At 39.2% G+C, this 15,689-nt stretch overlaps 1 protein-coding gene and 2 pseudogenes across 1 annotated transcript; 1 reads left to right on the plus strand and 2 right to left on the minus strand.

Moving 5' to 3' along the window:
* Positions 1–1,157: 1,157 nt before the first annotated feature.
* On the minus strand, positions 1,158–6,141 carry LOC140945506 (uncharacterized; annotated as a pseudogene).
* Positions 6,142–6,338: 197 nt separating this feature from the next.
* LOC140945507 (uncharacterized) lies at positions 6,339–12,078 on the plus strand. Its single transcript, XM_073394525.1, has 3 exons — positions 6,339–6,371; positions 7,585–7,653; positions 9,513–12,078. Exons 1-3 carry the CDS (start codon positions 6,339–6,341, stop codon positions 10,251–10,253), a joined length of 843 nt encoding a protein of 280 aa, XP_073250626.1. The 3' UTR covers positions 10,254–12,078.
* Positions 12,079–13,614: 1,536 nt separating this feature from the next.
* Positions 13,615–15,689, minus strand: part of LOC140945508 (uncharacterized) — a 73,729-nt pseudogene continuing 71,654 nt past the window's right edge.

Below are 15,689 nucleotides of genomic sequence, written 5' to 3' on the forward strand. Positions count from 1 at the left end.
CCAAGTAATTTGGAACAATAAACACATTATCATCAGAAGACATTTTAACTGTAGGCGATCTTTTCTTTAGAAGGGTTAACAGGACCTCTCTCCGATTGACCGTTTTAAGTTAATGGATCTTATTGACGCGGTACCTGTAAATGGAGAAAACGTGTGAAACAAAGCACTCATTACACTCGTCCTGAATTGAGGAACAAGGTCCACCTTAAAATTGATGACGCTGATGTCGATCTGTCTTCGGTCACGCCAAAATCTCTTTACAATGCATTCAAAATGGCGAAACAAACTCCTCCATCTACTCAAAAGAGGTTTCAGGATCAATTTCCTGATGTTCAGTTTGATTGGAACGAAATATATTCGCTCTCCCTTAAAGTGTCGCTAGAAACAAAAATTAGAGAATTCCAATACAAGGTTTTGAACAACCTTGTTTTCACGAATGAAAAGTTATTTAAAATTAAGATGATTGATTCGTCACAATGCACCTTTTGTAAAAACGAGATTGAATCCCTTGAGCATCTGTTATACAGTTGCGAAATAACAAGATCCTTTTGGGTAGCGCTCCGTTCTTGGTTTATGGAATGTAATATCAATTGGAACCAGACCTTTGTCGTTTTTTAACGTCTTATTTGGCATATTCAACGCAGGAGAAGATTTTGTCATTGTAAACAATCTTATTTTAGTGGCCAAGTTTTACATTTATCGCTGTAAATTATATGCTGTTAAACCAGCAATGCGGGTCTTAAAAATAAAAATCGGAGCGATACACAATATAGAAGGTAGAATAGCATTTATGAGGAATAAGGTAGAATTCCATGACAAAAAATGGGAAAAAAGCAAATGTTGTCTCAATTGAGTCTATCCCCTGTTTTTCTCTCTGTCTGTTATTGTTATTTGCATATTTCTGCTGTCGAGGATACATATCCATTTGATTTTTTTTTTCAGGATTAAGTGTAGTATTGCTTCTGTTTATGTAAAGTTGTAACGCCAGTATCAAATTGTAATTTGGTGTAAAACCAAACTTTGATCACTGTTATCTTAAGACTCTTAAGTTTACTTATGGATTATTATAACACTTATGAAGGCCAGCCTGGTTCAGTAAAATATCATTGTACTGCTTTTTTTTTTTAACTTTGTTTACTCGGAAGCTGAGATTTCGTTGCCCACATGATAAGGATGTAACTGTTTTCTGACAGGTGACAGTATAGCTGCCCCCAGACTCGTACCCAGGTAAAAAAAGAAAAGATTAGGATTGGGTATAAGACCTACGCGGTGCTGTGAACAGCTTGGGAGATACTTTATAACACGCTTTAATCAGCCATTTATAATCAGAGCAGTTGGACCAGTTAAAGATATCAAAATCATTTCTCTTTTTGACTATCCTATTTTTCGTTTGTTTGTAAAATGTTGTAGTATACTTTCTAATGACTGTGTTGTGATTTAGATATAAGGGGCTTGCTTAGTGCTGTAGATTCGTTCACCTCTAAGCGTCTACTTGTACAATAAGCTCAGCTCAAATATCAAATCCAGTGTCACGAATTATATTTTAAATTAGGTTGTTTCGTAAAAGGTTTCAACTTCGTCTGGTGTGAACCTGTACGATCCTGCCAGGAATGTTTTGGCGAAGGTGCTGCGGTAGCTGTATCCGCTCGGTGGGCTGTAAGTAAAGCCAAGGTCGCTGTAAGAATTGCTATTAGATGACGCGTAGTTATAGATGTTAATGTCATGTCCTCCTCCGAATGTAGGCCCATAAGATAAGCGAAAGTATATGGAATGTGCTCTGCTAGAACTAGATTGCCCTGACTGAGACAATTTGACAGGCGCCCATCCTGGTTTGTTTACCAGCGAAAATAAGAAGGCTTTTGAGTCGTATTGATACCGGCCAGAACCAGAAGCTAAAAGAAATGAAACAAAACTTTTCTAAGATAAGTTAGCGACATTGTCCTTGTGCCTGTCATAATAATGACAATGATGATGATTATTATTATTAATTAAAGACAATAAATACCTTATTCTCATAAAACAAATTCGATCGAGTGTGTTTTCTTAGCCGAAATTTGCAAATTTCACCAAAAACTTGTGATAAAGCACGTTAGTCGCTACTTTTGCAATATGGGAATTGAAAGATAGAAGATCAGGGTGGCAAGAAAGTCAGAACAATATCCGTAGTTTATAAACTCAAAATTATTATTATAATAGTATTAGCCTCGAATTCGGGCACGTTTTGACAAGCTAGAAATGTATCGCTTACTATCTGCAGAACCAGAACTCTAGAGAAGGAGTGAAGGTGGTGGGGGGGGGGGGGGGGGAGGGGAGGGGGTTGCTCATTCACACCATGTGAGTGTAGGAGGGGCGGTCCTCGAGGGGAGGGTGGGGATATGGGCCCGCATCTAGAGCTATTAACCTAGAACCTTTGTCCGCCACTGCTTAACCATGTAAGAAAGGTAACGTCACATGATTCCATACTGTTAAGTACCAAGCTGCACTTTTAGCTGAACATATCTAGCCAATTACGCCAAAGGTATAAATGCCACTGCCATGGCTTACAATGCTCACTTACCCCATGAAATACTTGTGTATCCTCCGAAAATATATCTCCCGACCCTTATTATTGTCACAGTCGGGCCCTTGCCGTCACATCGGGAGTGAAATGTACTTCCAGCCCAGCCGTCCACGGATGCATGCCAACAGCGTTTCCAGAGAGAATTCACGCTTTTTTCCACAGGTGCTAGCCAGTTTCTTAACAAGGTCAAGTGATTTCTGTTGTTTCCCACAATGACTGAGCTTTCAAAACCTAAGTGTTAAAAGCCAACGTCCATAATTGCGAACAATTATTTTATCGACATGTAAAAAGTTTTTAAAATGTTGTTAGAAAATTAAAGAGAAAAAGAAAATGTTATTGAGAAAAAGAGTAACATTGCAAGTGACTAAAGACAGCATGTATGCATGCATCATGACGTGATCTGCGCGCTATTAAGGAAGTTCAAGCATAAAAGATCATTGAAACTCCAGTAAACTCGCGTAATTCTCTTAAGTTGCAAATTTCTGTAAGCGCAACGTACACTCGCAATGACAGTAGCTCTCGTCTGGCTTAGCAGTGATCAGATGGTTTTTGAATGCCTGAAAAACAAACATACAAAGAAACAACAAAAACAAAAATGAAAAAAATGCAGTCTTCGAATCGATCACCCTGCGATATATTTCGGTACACCCGTATAGTTCTCGCAGTGGCAAAGTTAGACTTTCGAAAAACTGTCTTTCATAATGTTTTAACACTCTTATTTGGTGTTTAACCAAGATCGCAAGCTGGATAAGAAGATTTGCATTACTGAAATGAACGTTTAATCTAAGAGTACGAGATTTTTGCTTTGGGCATTGTATAATTGCGCGCTAGGAAGCTATTGTTTGGTGGACGCTCAAGCAATTCATTGCAGTGAATTCCGTACGCCCAAATGCCCAGTGCCCAATTGCCAAAGCAACCTTTTATTGAAACAGGTATATACATAGTGAGAAGGTGCCTTCAATACAAACCTGAACGATGCACTTGCACTGCTAGGTTGATTCTTTTCTTCTTTGTTCCCATAATGTTAGTAGCTACGCAGTCGTAAAAACCGTTGTCGGCAGGACTCAAGTTGTTAATCGTAAGTGTGCCTTGGTTTATAGTAGTCTTTCCAGCAGGTAAAGGCATTGCTGCTCTAGTCCAGGTTACCGCGGGGAGAGGATATCCGTCAGCTTGACATGTTACTTGAAACGTAGTGCCTTGAACTGGTGTGGCAAGTGAAGGTGGATCTTTTGTGAAGATTGGAAGACCTGAAATAGAGCCGATACATGATCGACCAGCATGCATAAAATATAATAGGGTAGGAGTTCCGAGAGGCCAGTGGCACATATCCAGCAAAAATTAACCTAAGTAACCTCCACGGGTGGTCTAAGCTAAAAAGGGAGAAGGAGAAGGATGGTGTTGTGTGCCCTCGCGTTCATGTAAGGTCGAAATATTCCTGTCATGTGTTATTATCTTTAACATCATTTATTGTCTTTATGTTTGTATGGCTCACATTAAACGTTGAACTACTCTCGTGACTACTAGCCTAATGCCAATGAGCAAACTCTATAGTCCTTGATCATATTAGCACAAGGTATGAGTGAGTAAATTTAAGGTTGGCGTTATAAACTGCTTAAGAAATAAGAAAAAATGAAAGAAGAGATAAAAGTAAATGAGTAAAGAAAGGTGCCATTCATTCTTATATTCAAACCTCGTATTCACGCATTCTCTGAGCACAAAGAAGACTACAAAATCAAGCAGCCAGATATAACAAAACTCTAAGTTAAATGCTCCTCTTACCTCGAACAGTCAAGTTGCTAGTGGCCTCAGACGATCCAAGAATGTTTCTGGCAGCACATGTGTACGGTCCAGCATCGCTGTAATTCAGATTTCTAACGATCAACTCTCCTTCTTTAATCAGATACTTTGCACCTGACAGAAGCTTTGTGCCCTTAAATTGCCATTCCACGATTGGGGAAGGGCTTCCTGCAACCGTGCAATAAAATGCCGTATTTCCGCCCTCATCTCGTGTCTGCTCTGCTGGCGACAACGTCACTTGTGGAGCAGATATCGATTTCCCAGGCCTTCCAGGTGGTCACGGCATGCCTTTTGGCCCAGGGTCTCCTTTATCTCCCTTTTCTCCTTTCGGTCGTGCAGGACCCGTTATTCCTGTTTTTCCGGATTTTCCAGGAGGTCCCATTAGACCTTGAGGGCCTTTCTTTCCTTTTGGTCCCCTCCTGCCACGTGGTCCCCTCGCTCCAATGGGACCAGGATATCCGGGGGGACCTGAAGGACATACCTTCTCACTTGACTTACAGTACTTGGTGGGCATAAGTTGTTCAAACTGTTTCCTGATTTCTTTTCTGACTTCTTGTATGGTGACGCCAGTTGAAGTATCGTTCAAAAAGTTTCTTCGCTTTCTTACCCGGATGGTTGCTGAGGCCTTTATTGGCAACGGGCTGACTGCGGTAAAGTAAAATTAGATAATACCTGTTAATTACCCATGGGTAAATTGTAAAATTGAGCAAGATCGAGAAGGAACGAAAGAATAATACGGCTGACATTTCTGATAAAGGTAACTCACAAAAGAACAAGAATCGAATCTTAAGACCTTCGTACGAATTTCAAGCCAACTGAGATCTTGAATCAGCACCAGTCCTACTTTCAATTAGGTTTTTCAAGTTAGACTGAACTCCTTTGAAGAAACGGAAATATCTCCCTGAATAAATAATCTTTTAATACACGCCTTTTGTCTGTACTGATCTATAATGTCTATACTATTCGAAAATTTATCCAGAAAGTGCTAAACGAAAACAGCTCAATCTAAAGCAAACAGATAAATCTAAAAATGAATTGCCAAGAATTGGGTCATTATTGCTTGAAATTGATCACGCAATACCTTCCAACTCCGAGACCCCAAATAACCTCAAACCAGAAGCACATGCAGGCCCCACTAAAAGAGATGTTTAAGGAACCTCATCTAATGTCGTCTAGCTAAAAATCCTAAAAAGACAATCTTGTTGAAAAGCTGTATGGTAATGATATCGACTATCTGGTGCGGGAAGGAATCTTGCTCTGCCCTTGTAGGTCGACACATTACTTATAAATTCACCTTCATTTACGCTGTAGATCTCTTCGGTTTTTTGTCAGTGGCAGTGGCATAACTACTGACATCTAGGGAGCATTACAAAACAGTTTCATACAATCTAAGTTAAAATCTGATACTATTTTGGGAGGAAGGGTCTATAAACATCCTCAAAGTACACAAGGCCATCCAAGTAAGAAGAGTAAGAATAAATTTCACCTAAGGTATAGCCGTTCCCATCATCTGAAACTTGTCTCTGCATCTTCCTGGAAAGGTCTATTGCGACATCTTTTGTCGGTGAGAAAGTCATCCTGTCAAGATTACCAATGGTGCCACGCTTAGTGCAAGGAACACAGTAAATACGAGATTCCAGTGAAATCAGTCGTTCGTTTGTTGCTTCATTTTTCACCCAGAGACATCCGCATACGAAAACTAATACAACAGAAAGAAACGATGGTCTAATTGACGGAACAAACTCAAGGACTCGTTGAGATTTTGAAGAGTTTACGGTTTTCATTTTTCTAGTTTTACGATCGTTTTCTTTCACAGCCACTCGAAGAGGGGAGTTTGAGGGAAAGTTGCAAGTTAGACTTGATCCGCTTCTGATTTAGCCCAGAAAAACAAGAGTGTTGGCTTACATTAGATTGACGTAAGCTGTAACTTTCTTCTTGTTGCACTCAAACGTGGTCAAAGTTCTAACAGTTTCCTTATTCTATGCAGAAATCAAACATCACGTTTACAGGAAAGGTAAGAGGTTGACCACGTGACCATTGGCTTTATTCTTCATTCTTGATAACGTGGAGAGAATAAAGTTTCTCTTTTTGTAACAAACATTCGAGCATGAGTAATTTATTTAATTCAATTCTTGTTTTCTGATACAGTCACTCCAAGCTTAAGGGAAAGTTGCAAGTTAAACCTGATCCCTTCTCCTTACGCCCATAAAAACAAGTGTAGTAAAATTAGCTCACATTAGATTGACGTAAGCCGGGCTGCTCTGCCGGTTGTTAACCTTCCTCCTGTTGCACTCAAACGTGGTCAAAGTTCCAACAGATACCATATTTTAAATTATTGCTGAGATCAAACATCACGTTTACAGGAAAGGAAACAAGTTGGACCACGTGACCATTAACCCTCATTATTGATAACGTTGAGAGAATAAAGCTCTCTTTTTATGACAAACATGAGTGATTTTACTGCATTTTAATTCTTGTCTGTACATTAACAATTAATACTAGCCCGTAAACGTGATCTTTTATCTATTTATTATCAGTAGAAATTTCCTATAAGGGTATATTTTATTTATAATATATAATAGGTCAGTCATAAAGGATAATGATGTGCCTCAGATTTTATACGTAGGGCTTACATGAGGTAGTAACCTAACGCTGGTAATTTTAATTACTACACTGCTAGAAGGTGATCGTCACGTGACTGCAAGCAGTCTAGTTCCTGTTTATGAGATAGTGTTGCCGCATTAAGAAATTAGTAATCTTAATTTTTGATTACTAATATTAGTGGTATCGCATTTGGCAACAAAGCAGTGAGGACAGCCTGGTTCAGTAAGATATCACTGCACTGCTTTTTTTTTTTTTAACTTTGTTTACTCGAAGACTGAGATTTCTTTGCCCTCGTGATAAGGAAGTAACTGTTTTCTGACAGATGACAGTATAGCGGCCCCCAGACTCGTATCCAGGTGAAAAAAGATCAGCGCAGTTGGACCAGTTTTAGATATCAAAATCATTTCTCTTTTTGACAATTCTTTTTTTCGTTTATTTGTAAAATGTTGTAGTATACGTTCTAATGATTGTGTTCTTATTTAGATATAAGGGGCTTGCTTAAGCGTCTACTTGTACAATCAGCTCAGCTCAAATATCAAAGCCGGTGTCACGAATTATATGAATCAGGTTGTTACGTAAAAGGTTTCAACTTCGTCTGTTGTGAATCTGTATGTTCCTGCCAGGAATGTTCGTGCGAAGGTGCTGGTGACGCTGCACCCGCTCGGTGGGCTGTAAGTCCAGCCAAGGTTGCTGTAAGGATTGCTATTAGATGACGCGTAGTTTGAAACGTGAATGTCATGTCCTCCTCCGAGTGTAGGCCCATAGGATGAGCGAAAGAATGTGGAATATTTTCTATAACTATATTGCCCTGACTGAGACAATTTGACAGGCGCCCATCCTGGTTTGTTTACCAGCGAAAATAAGAAGGCTTTTGAGTCGTATTGATACCGGCCAGAACCAGAAGCTAAAAGAAATGAAACAAAACTTTTCTAAGATAAGTTAGCGACATTGTCCTCGTGCCTGTCATAATGATGACGATGATGGTGATGATTATTATTAATTATTAATTATTATTAATTGCACCAAAAACTTGTGATGAAGTACGTTAGTCGCTACTTTTGCAATATGGAAATTGAAGGATGGAAGATAGCAGGGTGGCAAGAAAGTCAGAACAATATTGATATTTTATGAACTCAAAATTATTATTATAAAAGTATTAGCCTGGAATTTTGGCACGTTTTGACAACCTAGAAATGTATCACTTACCAGCTATAGAACCAGAACTCTAGAGAAGGTGGGGGGGGGGGGGGGGGGCGCTCATTCACACCAAGTGAGTGTAGGAGGGGTGGTCCTCGCCCCTTGAGGAACGAGGGATATGAACCCGCATCTAGAGCTATTAACCTGGAACCTTTGTCCGCCACTGCTTAACCATGTATGAAAGGTAGAGCCTAGCCGTCCACGGATGCACGCCAACAGCGTTTCCAGAGAGAATTAACGCTTTTTGCCATTTGTTTAACGAGGTTAAGTACTTATTGTTGCTTTCCACAATAACGGAGTCGTGCAAAATCTACTTCTTTTTTTTGCAAAATATCAGTGTTATGGCTAAGAATATAATTAGAACTTTTTAAAAACTCTTCAACAGTTCATTTCCATGCCATGTGTAACGGCATCCAAGTGACAGGAGACTGGATATCAAGTGCCACTTTATTTTCTGGCGAGGAAATTCTTAGTATTTCAAATTTAAACTTTAGTGAAGGCTCCCCTCTCCATTTCCCTTTAAGAACATGCTACTCACAGCTCAACATATAACAATGACACTCTTTTTATAACAATATGAAAGACCATCACTGTCAGTCCTATACAAATTTAACTTAAGAAGTCTGACATATTTGTCAGGAACGGGATATACGAACCTCCTTAAAGCCCCTTCAATCTCTACAATCTGTAACCATGGTCTCCATTAAGGATTATGTTACATGTCACTAAATGTTCCAGTTATGTCTGTAAAGACCTTGCATGGGCGGATCTAGGGGAGGGTGCAGGGAGTGCGCACCGCACAGGTGACCTGCGACTTTCTAATGCAACTGGTATTCTGCCAAAAAGAAAACGACTATGTGGTTTATTGGTGTTGAAGTAAAGCATGAAGCGAGGTTGAAGCATTTATGTTAAACGCAATAAAAATGGTAGTTTGGCACTGAAAAATCCTGGTAATAGGCTCCTGGTTTACGTCACCAGTCTGTCACACCATTCCTTAGTGGTGCAACCCTACCTTAGAAAAATCCTGGATCCGCCCCTGCTGCCTTGCCGCCTAGGACAAACCTGCAGCTGAGCTGCGTTGTACTGCCACATTGATCCTGGCCTTCTTCGTTCCAATGATGTTTGTTGCCACACATTCGTACAAACCGTTGTCAGCCGGGGGTAGGTTCTTAATTGTTAATGTACCCCTGTTTACCTCACATTTTCGCTGTGTGAGCTGTCGTGCGAAAAGTAGCTTACTTTTCGCACGCCAGCTCACACAGTAAAAATGTAGCCTCTACTCGCAGGGTAAATATGAGGTAAAATTGCATGTTAAAAGCGCTTCGTTTTCTACAGATAACAACCGAATATCAAGATTGTCCTGGGTAGTGGTAAAGTTTGTTTTTATCCATTTAAACTTTACTGCTTCAACAGTGTTATTGAGCAAGTTGAAACTTTGCTTAAAAGACCAGGCATTCCTGAAATGTGTGAGCAGTGGCGTGAACGTATTGTTGATGAAAACATAATATCAGATGTATATGATGGCAAGATCTGGAAGGACTTTCTTAAGTACAAAGGAAATGACTTCCTCAATGCACCCAGGAACCTTACATTTGCTATTAATGTGGATTGGTTTCAACCCTTCAAGAGAAGAAATGACAGATCTGTGGGGGTTATATATCTGGTTTTATTAAATCTACCTAGGGAAGAGCGTTTTAAATGGGAGAATGTTATAGTTGCAGGGATTATACCAGAGATGACAAAGGAGCCAAAATCATTAAACACTTTTTTGGAGCCAATTGTTGACGAGTTCAAGGCATTTTGGAAGGGTGTAAAACTGACAACCAGTCAGAGTGAGATACCACTTACCTATCGAGGTGCTGTTATTCTCGCATCAGCTGATTTGCCTGCAGTGCGTAAACTGTGTGGATTTAAAGGTCATTCAGCACATCGTGGCTGTTCCAAATGTTTTAAATATTTTCCAAGTAGTTTTGGCGAGAAAGCTGATTATTCTGGCTTTGAAAGAGACTTGTGGCCACCACGTCACAATCACAGTCACCGCATCCATGCGGAAATGGTACGCAAAGCATCTACCCAAACCAAGCATGAGGAATAAGCCAAAAAGTATGGTGTCTATTATAGTTGTCTTTTGCAGCTTGAATATTTTGATGCTGTGAGGTTCACCTCTATTGATCCTATGCATAATCTGTTCCTGGGAACTGCAAAATATGTCTTCAAACTCTGGGTAAAGAAGAATTTGTTAAGAAAGAAAAATCTAGAGCTTTTGGAGGAAAAGATTCATTTGTTTGATGTTGGAACAGGAAATGGACGTTTGCCCCACAAAATTGCATCAAACTATGGTGGTTACACTGCATCACAGTGGAAAAATTGGACGCTGATATATTCCTTGTTTTGTTTAAAAGATCTGCTTCCAGAGAGACACATAATCTGTTGGCAGATATTTTTTCTTGCCTGCAAGTGGATATGTTCTCCAATCATATCCAAGACTGATATTGTCAAAGCTGATCTGCTTTTTGTAAAATTTGGCCAAAAGTTTGAACAGTTGTATGGAAAGAAGTTTGCCACCCCTAATATGCACCTTCACTGTCATTTAAAGGAATGTGTAATTGACTTTGGACCAGTGCATGCATTCTGGTGCTTCAGTTTTGAGCGATTTAATGGAATTCTGGGGAGTATGCAAGTTAATGGAGATCTATTGAAGTGCAAATTATGAGAAAACTTCTAGCTGGACGTTTTGTTTGGGATGTTACCTTCCCAAATGAATTTCAAGAAACCTTTATGCCTTTTTTTACACCAGAAAAAATGATTGTGCTGAAGGTTTAATTTTAAAAACTGCTACTCAGTTATTTAACAGTGCCTGTTGCTGGAATATAGGAGATTTTCATTGGTCTGATCTTACCCTTGTTGGTCTACCCAACTCATTCAAACACTTTGTTTTGGATTCAGATGAACTAAGGGTACTTTTTGAATGCTACAAAACATTGTATTCTAGACAAGAAGTTGAATTATCTTCAAGTGTTGGCCGCAAGTATTCGAACATCAAGCTTGGGACTGAGAAGTTTGGGTCAAAGTTGGATCGTCGAAACATGAGGAGTGCTCGTATAATAGCTTCTTGGACTGCCGAGGATGGCTCCATTGACATCTCTGCACCCAGCCGACCTGGGATAGTTAATTGCTTTGTTGTCCACAGTGTAAAGCTCAATGGAGAATTATATCAACATGTATTTGCTGTTGTCTGGTGGTACAAAACTGATCATGAACAAGATCATTTTGGCAGTCCTACTCAGGTTTGGAAATGCTATGATTATGTACACTGTGGACCCTCACTCTTTATGCCAGTGCAGCGCATAAAGCAAAAATTTGCATGCTGTTCTGTAAAACTTAATAGGGAAGAGAAGTTGGTAATTTCCCCCATCCCCAGATTATTTCACTAATGAAAATTATTCTCAGAGCTGTGTACTCAGCGAGTTAAAGACTGAAACAATTTTCAGGACACTCACACAAGGAATGAGAAGTTTTTGTAATTTTTTTTTTTTTAACTATATTTAACAAACAAGGCAGCTCACAGTCTTAGTAGGTACTGAAAAATGTTTTATAATTTCTTTGTGCACGGAGTTACCAGAACCAAGTGATAAAATTTGGTTCAGTCACTAGTCGGGTTTGATCTGAAAATGTGTGCATGCATGCTTAATATTTAAATACATTGTTTTCGTACATTTCCCATGGTTCTGATAAGGATATTATCTTAAATAATCAAGACACTTATAATTGGTTATGATTTTAAAAATATATCCTCATAATGTCATTTCTGACTGTAGGATTCTAAAATGTGGATTGACAAGTGATCTGATAAAGTACGACTACACTGTATACTAATAGTGATTGTCAGTAATGTTACGGAATTACTGCAGGACAATTAAAGGTCGTTTCATTTTTTATAAAACAACATGGTTTATTTTTCTTTATTTTAATAAATTACCTAACTTGTGCCTTATTCACACCATAATTATTCATACCGTACTTTAAACATTTGTAAAGTACGGTTTTCAAGTTATTTAACCCAAAGGGAACTAAAAGTTCAAGCTTATTCCAATCTTCTCTAAAAGCCAGTCCTTAAAGATAGAGACTGATTTTCATATTTCGTTGGTGTGAATGAGGCACTACTCTGTACCTTCCTTAATGGCCTTCAGTATAATACGGGGAAGTGCTGCTGGACCGAATACGGTATGGTTTTTGGCCCCTCCACACTTAGCAGAGTACAGTATTATAATTTCAAGCAAGTTTATGCTAAAAAAACAGTTCAGAGCTGCGAGAATGACCGACCCCAAGACGTTACTCCTGATTTCAAACCAGCTGTTCGCTCCAAATCGAAAAAGGATATCAAATCAATGTCAAAATCGTATTTATGGTTAATCAGAGACCACGCAATAACCCCAAGACTTAATTCTTAGTAACAATAAATTTATCAAATTTAGTAATAATCATCCCAGTACTTAAAATTGGGTGTCTTTTGAAAGTTATTTTGTAAGAAAGCCCTTTTAATAAACAGTACTGACCTCTAGGCCCACTCTAAATCCGGATCATTTTCACTGATTAAACATGTTTATTCTATGGATCACTGCCGAGTATGCTTCTCGATTATTCTGTTTTCTAATCGTGAGACCATTGGTAGGCAGGCGCGGGAACATGGCTAACCGATTCTTCCCAACAAAACACTTTCAGCACCGATGTTTTAACTGAATTTTTCATTGTCCTAAAATACTATGCGCGCGTTCAACTCTTACAAAAACAGTTGGTTCTAGGGGCTGGATTGGTGGATAAAAGAAAAAGGAACCGAGCTCGCAAGATCTTATTGAGAGAGAAACGATTCTTTTAACAGTTTAAACGAGTTAAAACGGAACCATTTTTTGTCTGGACGGCGCTTTGCGATGAGGATTATTTTGAAGTGCACGTCCAAATTTACGCAAGCTTCACAACTTCTTTACGTGTACGGTTTTAACGCAAATTTACGCACTCTTTATTTACTAGCTTAAAGCTGCGTAAAGTTGGTAAACCAACTTTACGCTAACTTTACGTAGGCTTTAAGTGCCGATCGCGTAAATCTACCTTTACTATCCTTTACGCGCAATAGAAATTTGGCGTAAAGTTGGTTAACCAACTTTACGCAGCTTTAAGCAGTCTTTAATTTTTCGTAAACCTCCATTTTCATGCTGTGCGTATTTCTAACCATAAAAACTTCATTCCGAAATATGTCGATAACGCTCTTGCAGATTTCGCTCAAACTGTCTATTCAGTGTAGTCGAGCCTAACACATACCTAACAACCACGTTGCCCTCTATAATGTAACAATGTACTATGTTCTCTAACATTTCGTAGCCTCTTTTCATACAGCTGTTAAGAATTTTTTACTTATAAGCTTAGTGGGACAATCGATTTTAGAGATTGTCTACTATAGTTATTTTTAGTGATCATCAGATAATACATATTTAAGAAGACACAACAAGCTCATTACTTAAACATAAAAGCCGGTTGTAGCTCATTAGAGTTATTTAAGTTGTTTCGTAAAACGTTTCTATTTCCCCTGGTGTGAACTTGTAAGTTCCTGCCAGGAATGTTTGTGCGAAGGTGCTGGTGTAGCTGTATCCGCTCGGTGGGCTGTAAGTATAGCCAAGCTCGCTGTATGAATTGCGATTGGATGACGCGTAGTTTGATATGTGAATGTCATATCCTCCTCCGAATGTAGGCCCATATGATGGGTAATCGTCTATGGAATATTGCCTGCTGGAGCTATATTTCCCTGTCTGAGGCAGCTTGACGGGTGCCCATCCTGGCTTGTTTACAAGTGAGAACAAAAAGGCGTTTGAGTCGTGCCGATACCTAATGCCAGAACCTACAAGAAAACAGAGATGAAATAAAAGTGACATTTGGGATATTTTTTCTGATACAGAAGGTAAATTAGAACGTCTGCGACGCAGGCAAAATGAACACAAGACACATAAAAAAAAAACTCATGAAGTGTGTCAAGAGTTTAATTCCTACCTGGAACTCGGGCCTTTTTTTAGTTCTTCTTTCAACATGTATCCGTACATTAGCAATGTAAATAAACAAAAAATACGCGTTCGGCCAATTTGAAGAACACGGTCGATTACCCCCTGAATTGAAATCTACTCACGATCAATCATATTACCCTGCTTACATCTATACCCTCGACAAGAATAACTCCAAACACATCCAATTAAAACGAAAAAATGTAAATCACTGGGTCGCCTAGTAATATACAATTAGTGGAAAAAAATTTACAGATACTAAGTGCTTTATAAATTATTGATAAAATAACCATGAGAATGTGTATACTTTGTGTTTATCACGCAGTGTTTCATTTTGTTGCTTACAATAAAACCTCCAACAAGCAGCCAAATTTTGAACGGGAGATTAACATTCGGGGTCCTGAAACCTAAGAGACTGTGCGCTTACGGGAGCAAAGGTTTTCGTCTATGAGAGCTGTCTAAAAGCAAAATTCGCAATTACAAAGCAATAGATTCGAGCAAAAAAAATATTTGAAAAATAATAAATAAAACGTCAAGTAATTAGATATGTCCTTTCGTAACTTGTATAGAGTAAATCTGGAAAATCATGATCTGTTGTTGTTGTTTCTTGCCACATTTGCTCATTCCTTGTAAGTCTAGGAGGGGGGTCCTCGGTTTTGAGGGACGGGGGGTGCGCGTCCGAATCTAGGTCCGCTAACCTGAATACTTTATAGGCTGCTGTTTAACCTTGCAAGGTAAAACTGACTCCACGTTGCTCAGTACCAGGCTATCAAGCTGCACTTATAGCCGAACATATCCATGCAAGTAACTTCAAAGGTAAGGTAACCGTCCCTTATAATGCGCACTTACCCCAAGATTTACTGGTGTATCCTCCAAAAATGTATCTCCCGACCCTTATTATTGTTACAGTCGGGCCCTTGCCGTCACATTGGAAGTGAAATGTACTTGCAGCCCAGCCGTCCACGGATGCACGCCAACAGCGTTTCCAGAGAGAATTAACGCTTTTTGCCACAGGTGCCAGCCAGTTGTTGAACGAGGTTAAGTAATTATTGTTGCTTCCCACAATAACGGAGTCGTGCAAACCTGGGGGGAAAAAATCTACTTCTTTTATTTGGCAAAAGAACGCTGTTATGGCCAAGAATATCATCTAGAACTGTTTAAAAATTCTTCAACAGTTCATTTCCTTGCCAAGTGTAACGGCATCCAAGTAACAAGAGACTGGATATCAAGTGCCACGTTATTTTCTGGCTAGGAAATTTTTGGTATTTCAAATTTAAACTCTAGTGAAGGCTCCCCTCTCCTTTTCCCTTTTAGAACCTGCTACTTACAGGTCAACCTATAACAATAACACTCTTTTTATAATAATATGTAAGACCATCACTGTCAGTCTGAATGATGTTGTGATAATGTCCTAACATATTTGTCTTGAACTGGATGTACGAACCTTACTAGCCTTTCCGGCAGTCTCTACAATCTGTAACCAT

The sequence above is a fragment of the Porites lutea genome, chromosome 8, assembly GCF_958299795.1.
Source record: "Porites lutea chromosome 8, jaPorLute2.1, whole genome shotgun sequence".
NCBI classification, from domain to species: Eukaryota; Metazoa; Cnidaria; class Anthozoa; order Scleractinia; family Poritidae; genus Porites; species Porites lutea.

Bases quoted from the DNA above. Each gene is read 5' to 3' on its own strand.
- LOC140945507 (XM_073394525.1), top strand. From the start codon at position 6,339: ATGCAGAAATCAAACATCACGTTTACAGGAAAG. The intron at 6,372-7,584 runs GTAAGAGGTTGA...TGTTCCTGCCAG, and splicing joins ACATCACGTTTACAGGAAAG to GAATGTTCGTGCGAAGGTGC. The intron at 7,654-9,512 runs GTAAGGATTGCT...CCGAATATCAAG, and splicing joins TAAGTCCAGCCAAGGTTGCT to ATTGTCCTGGGTAGTGGTAA.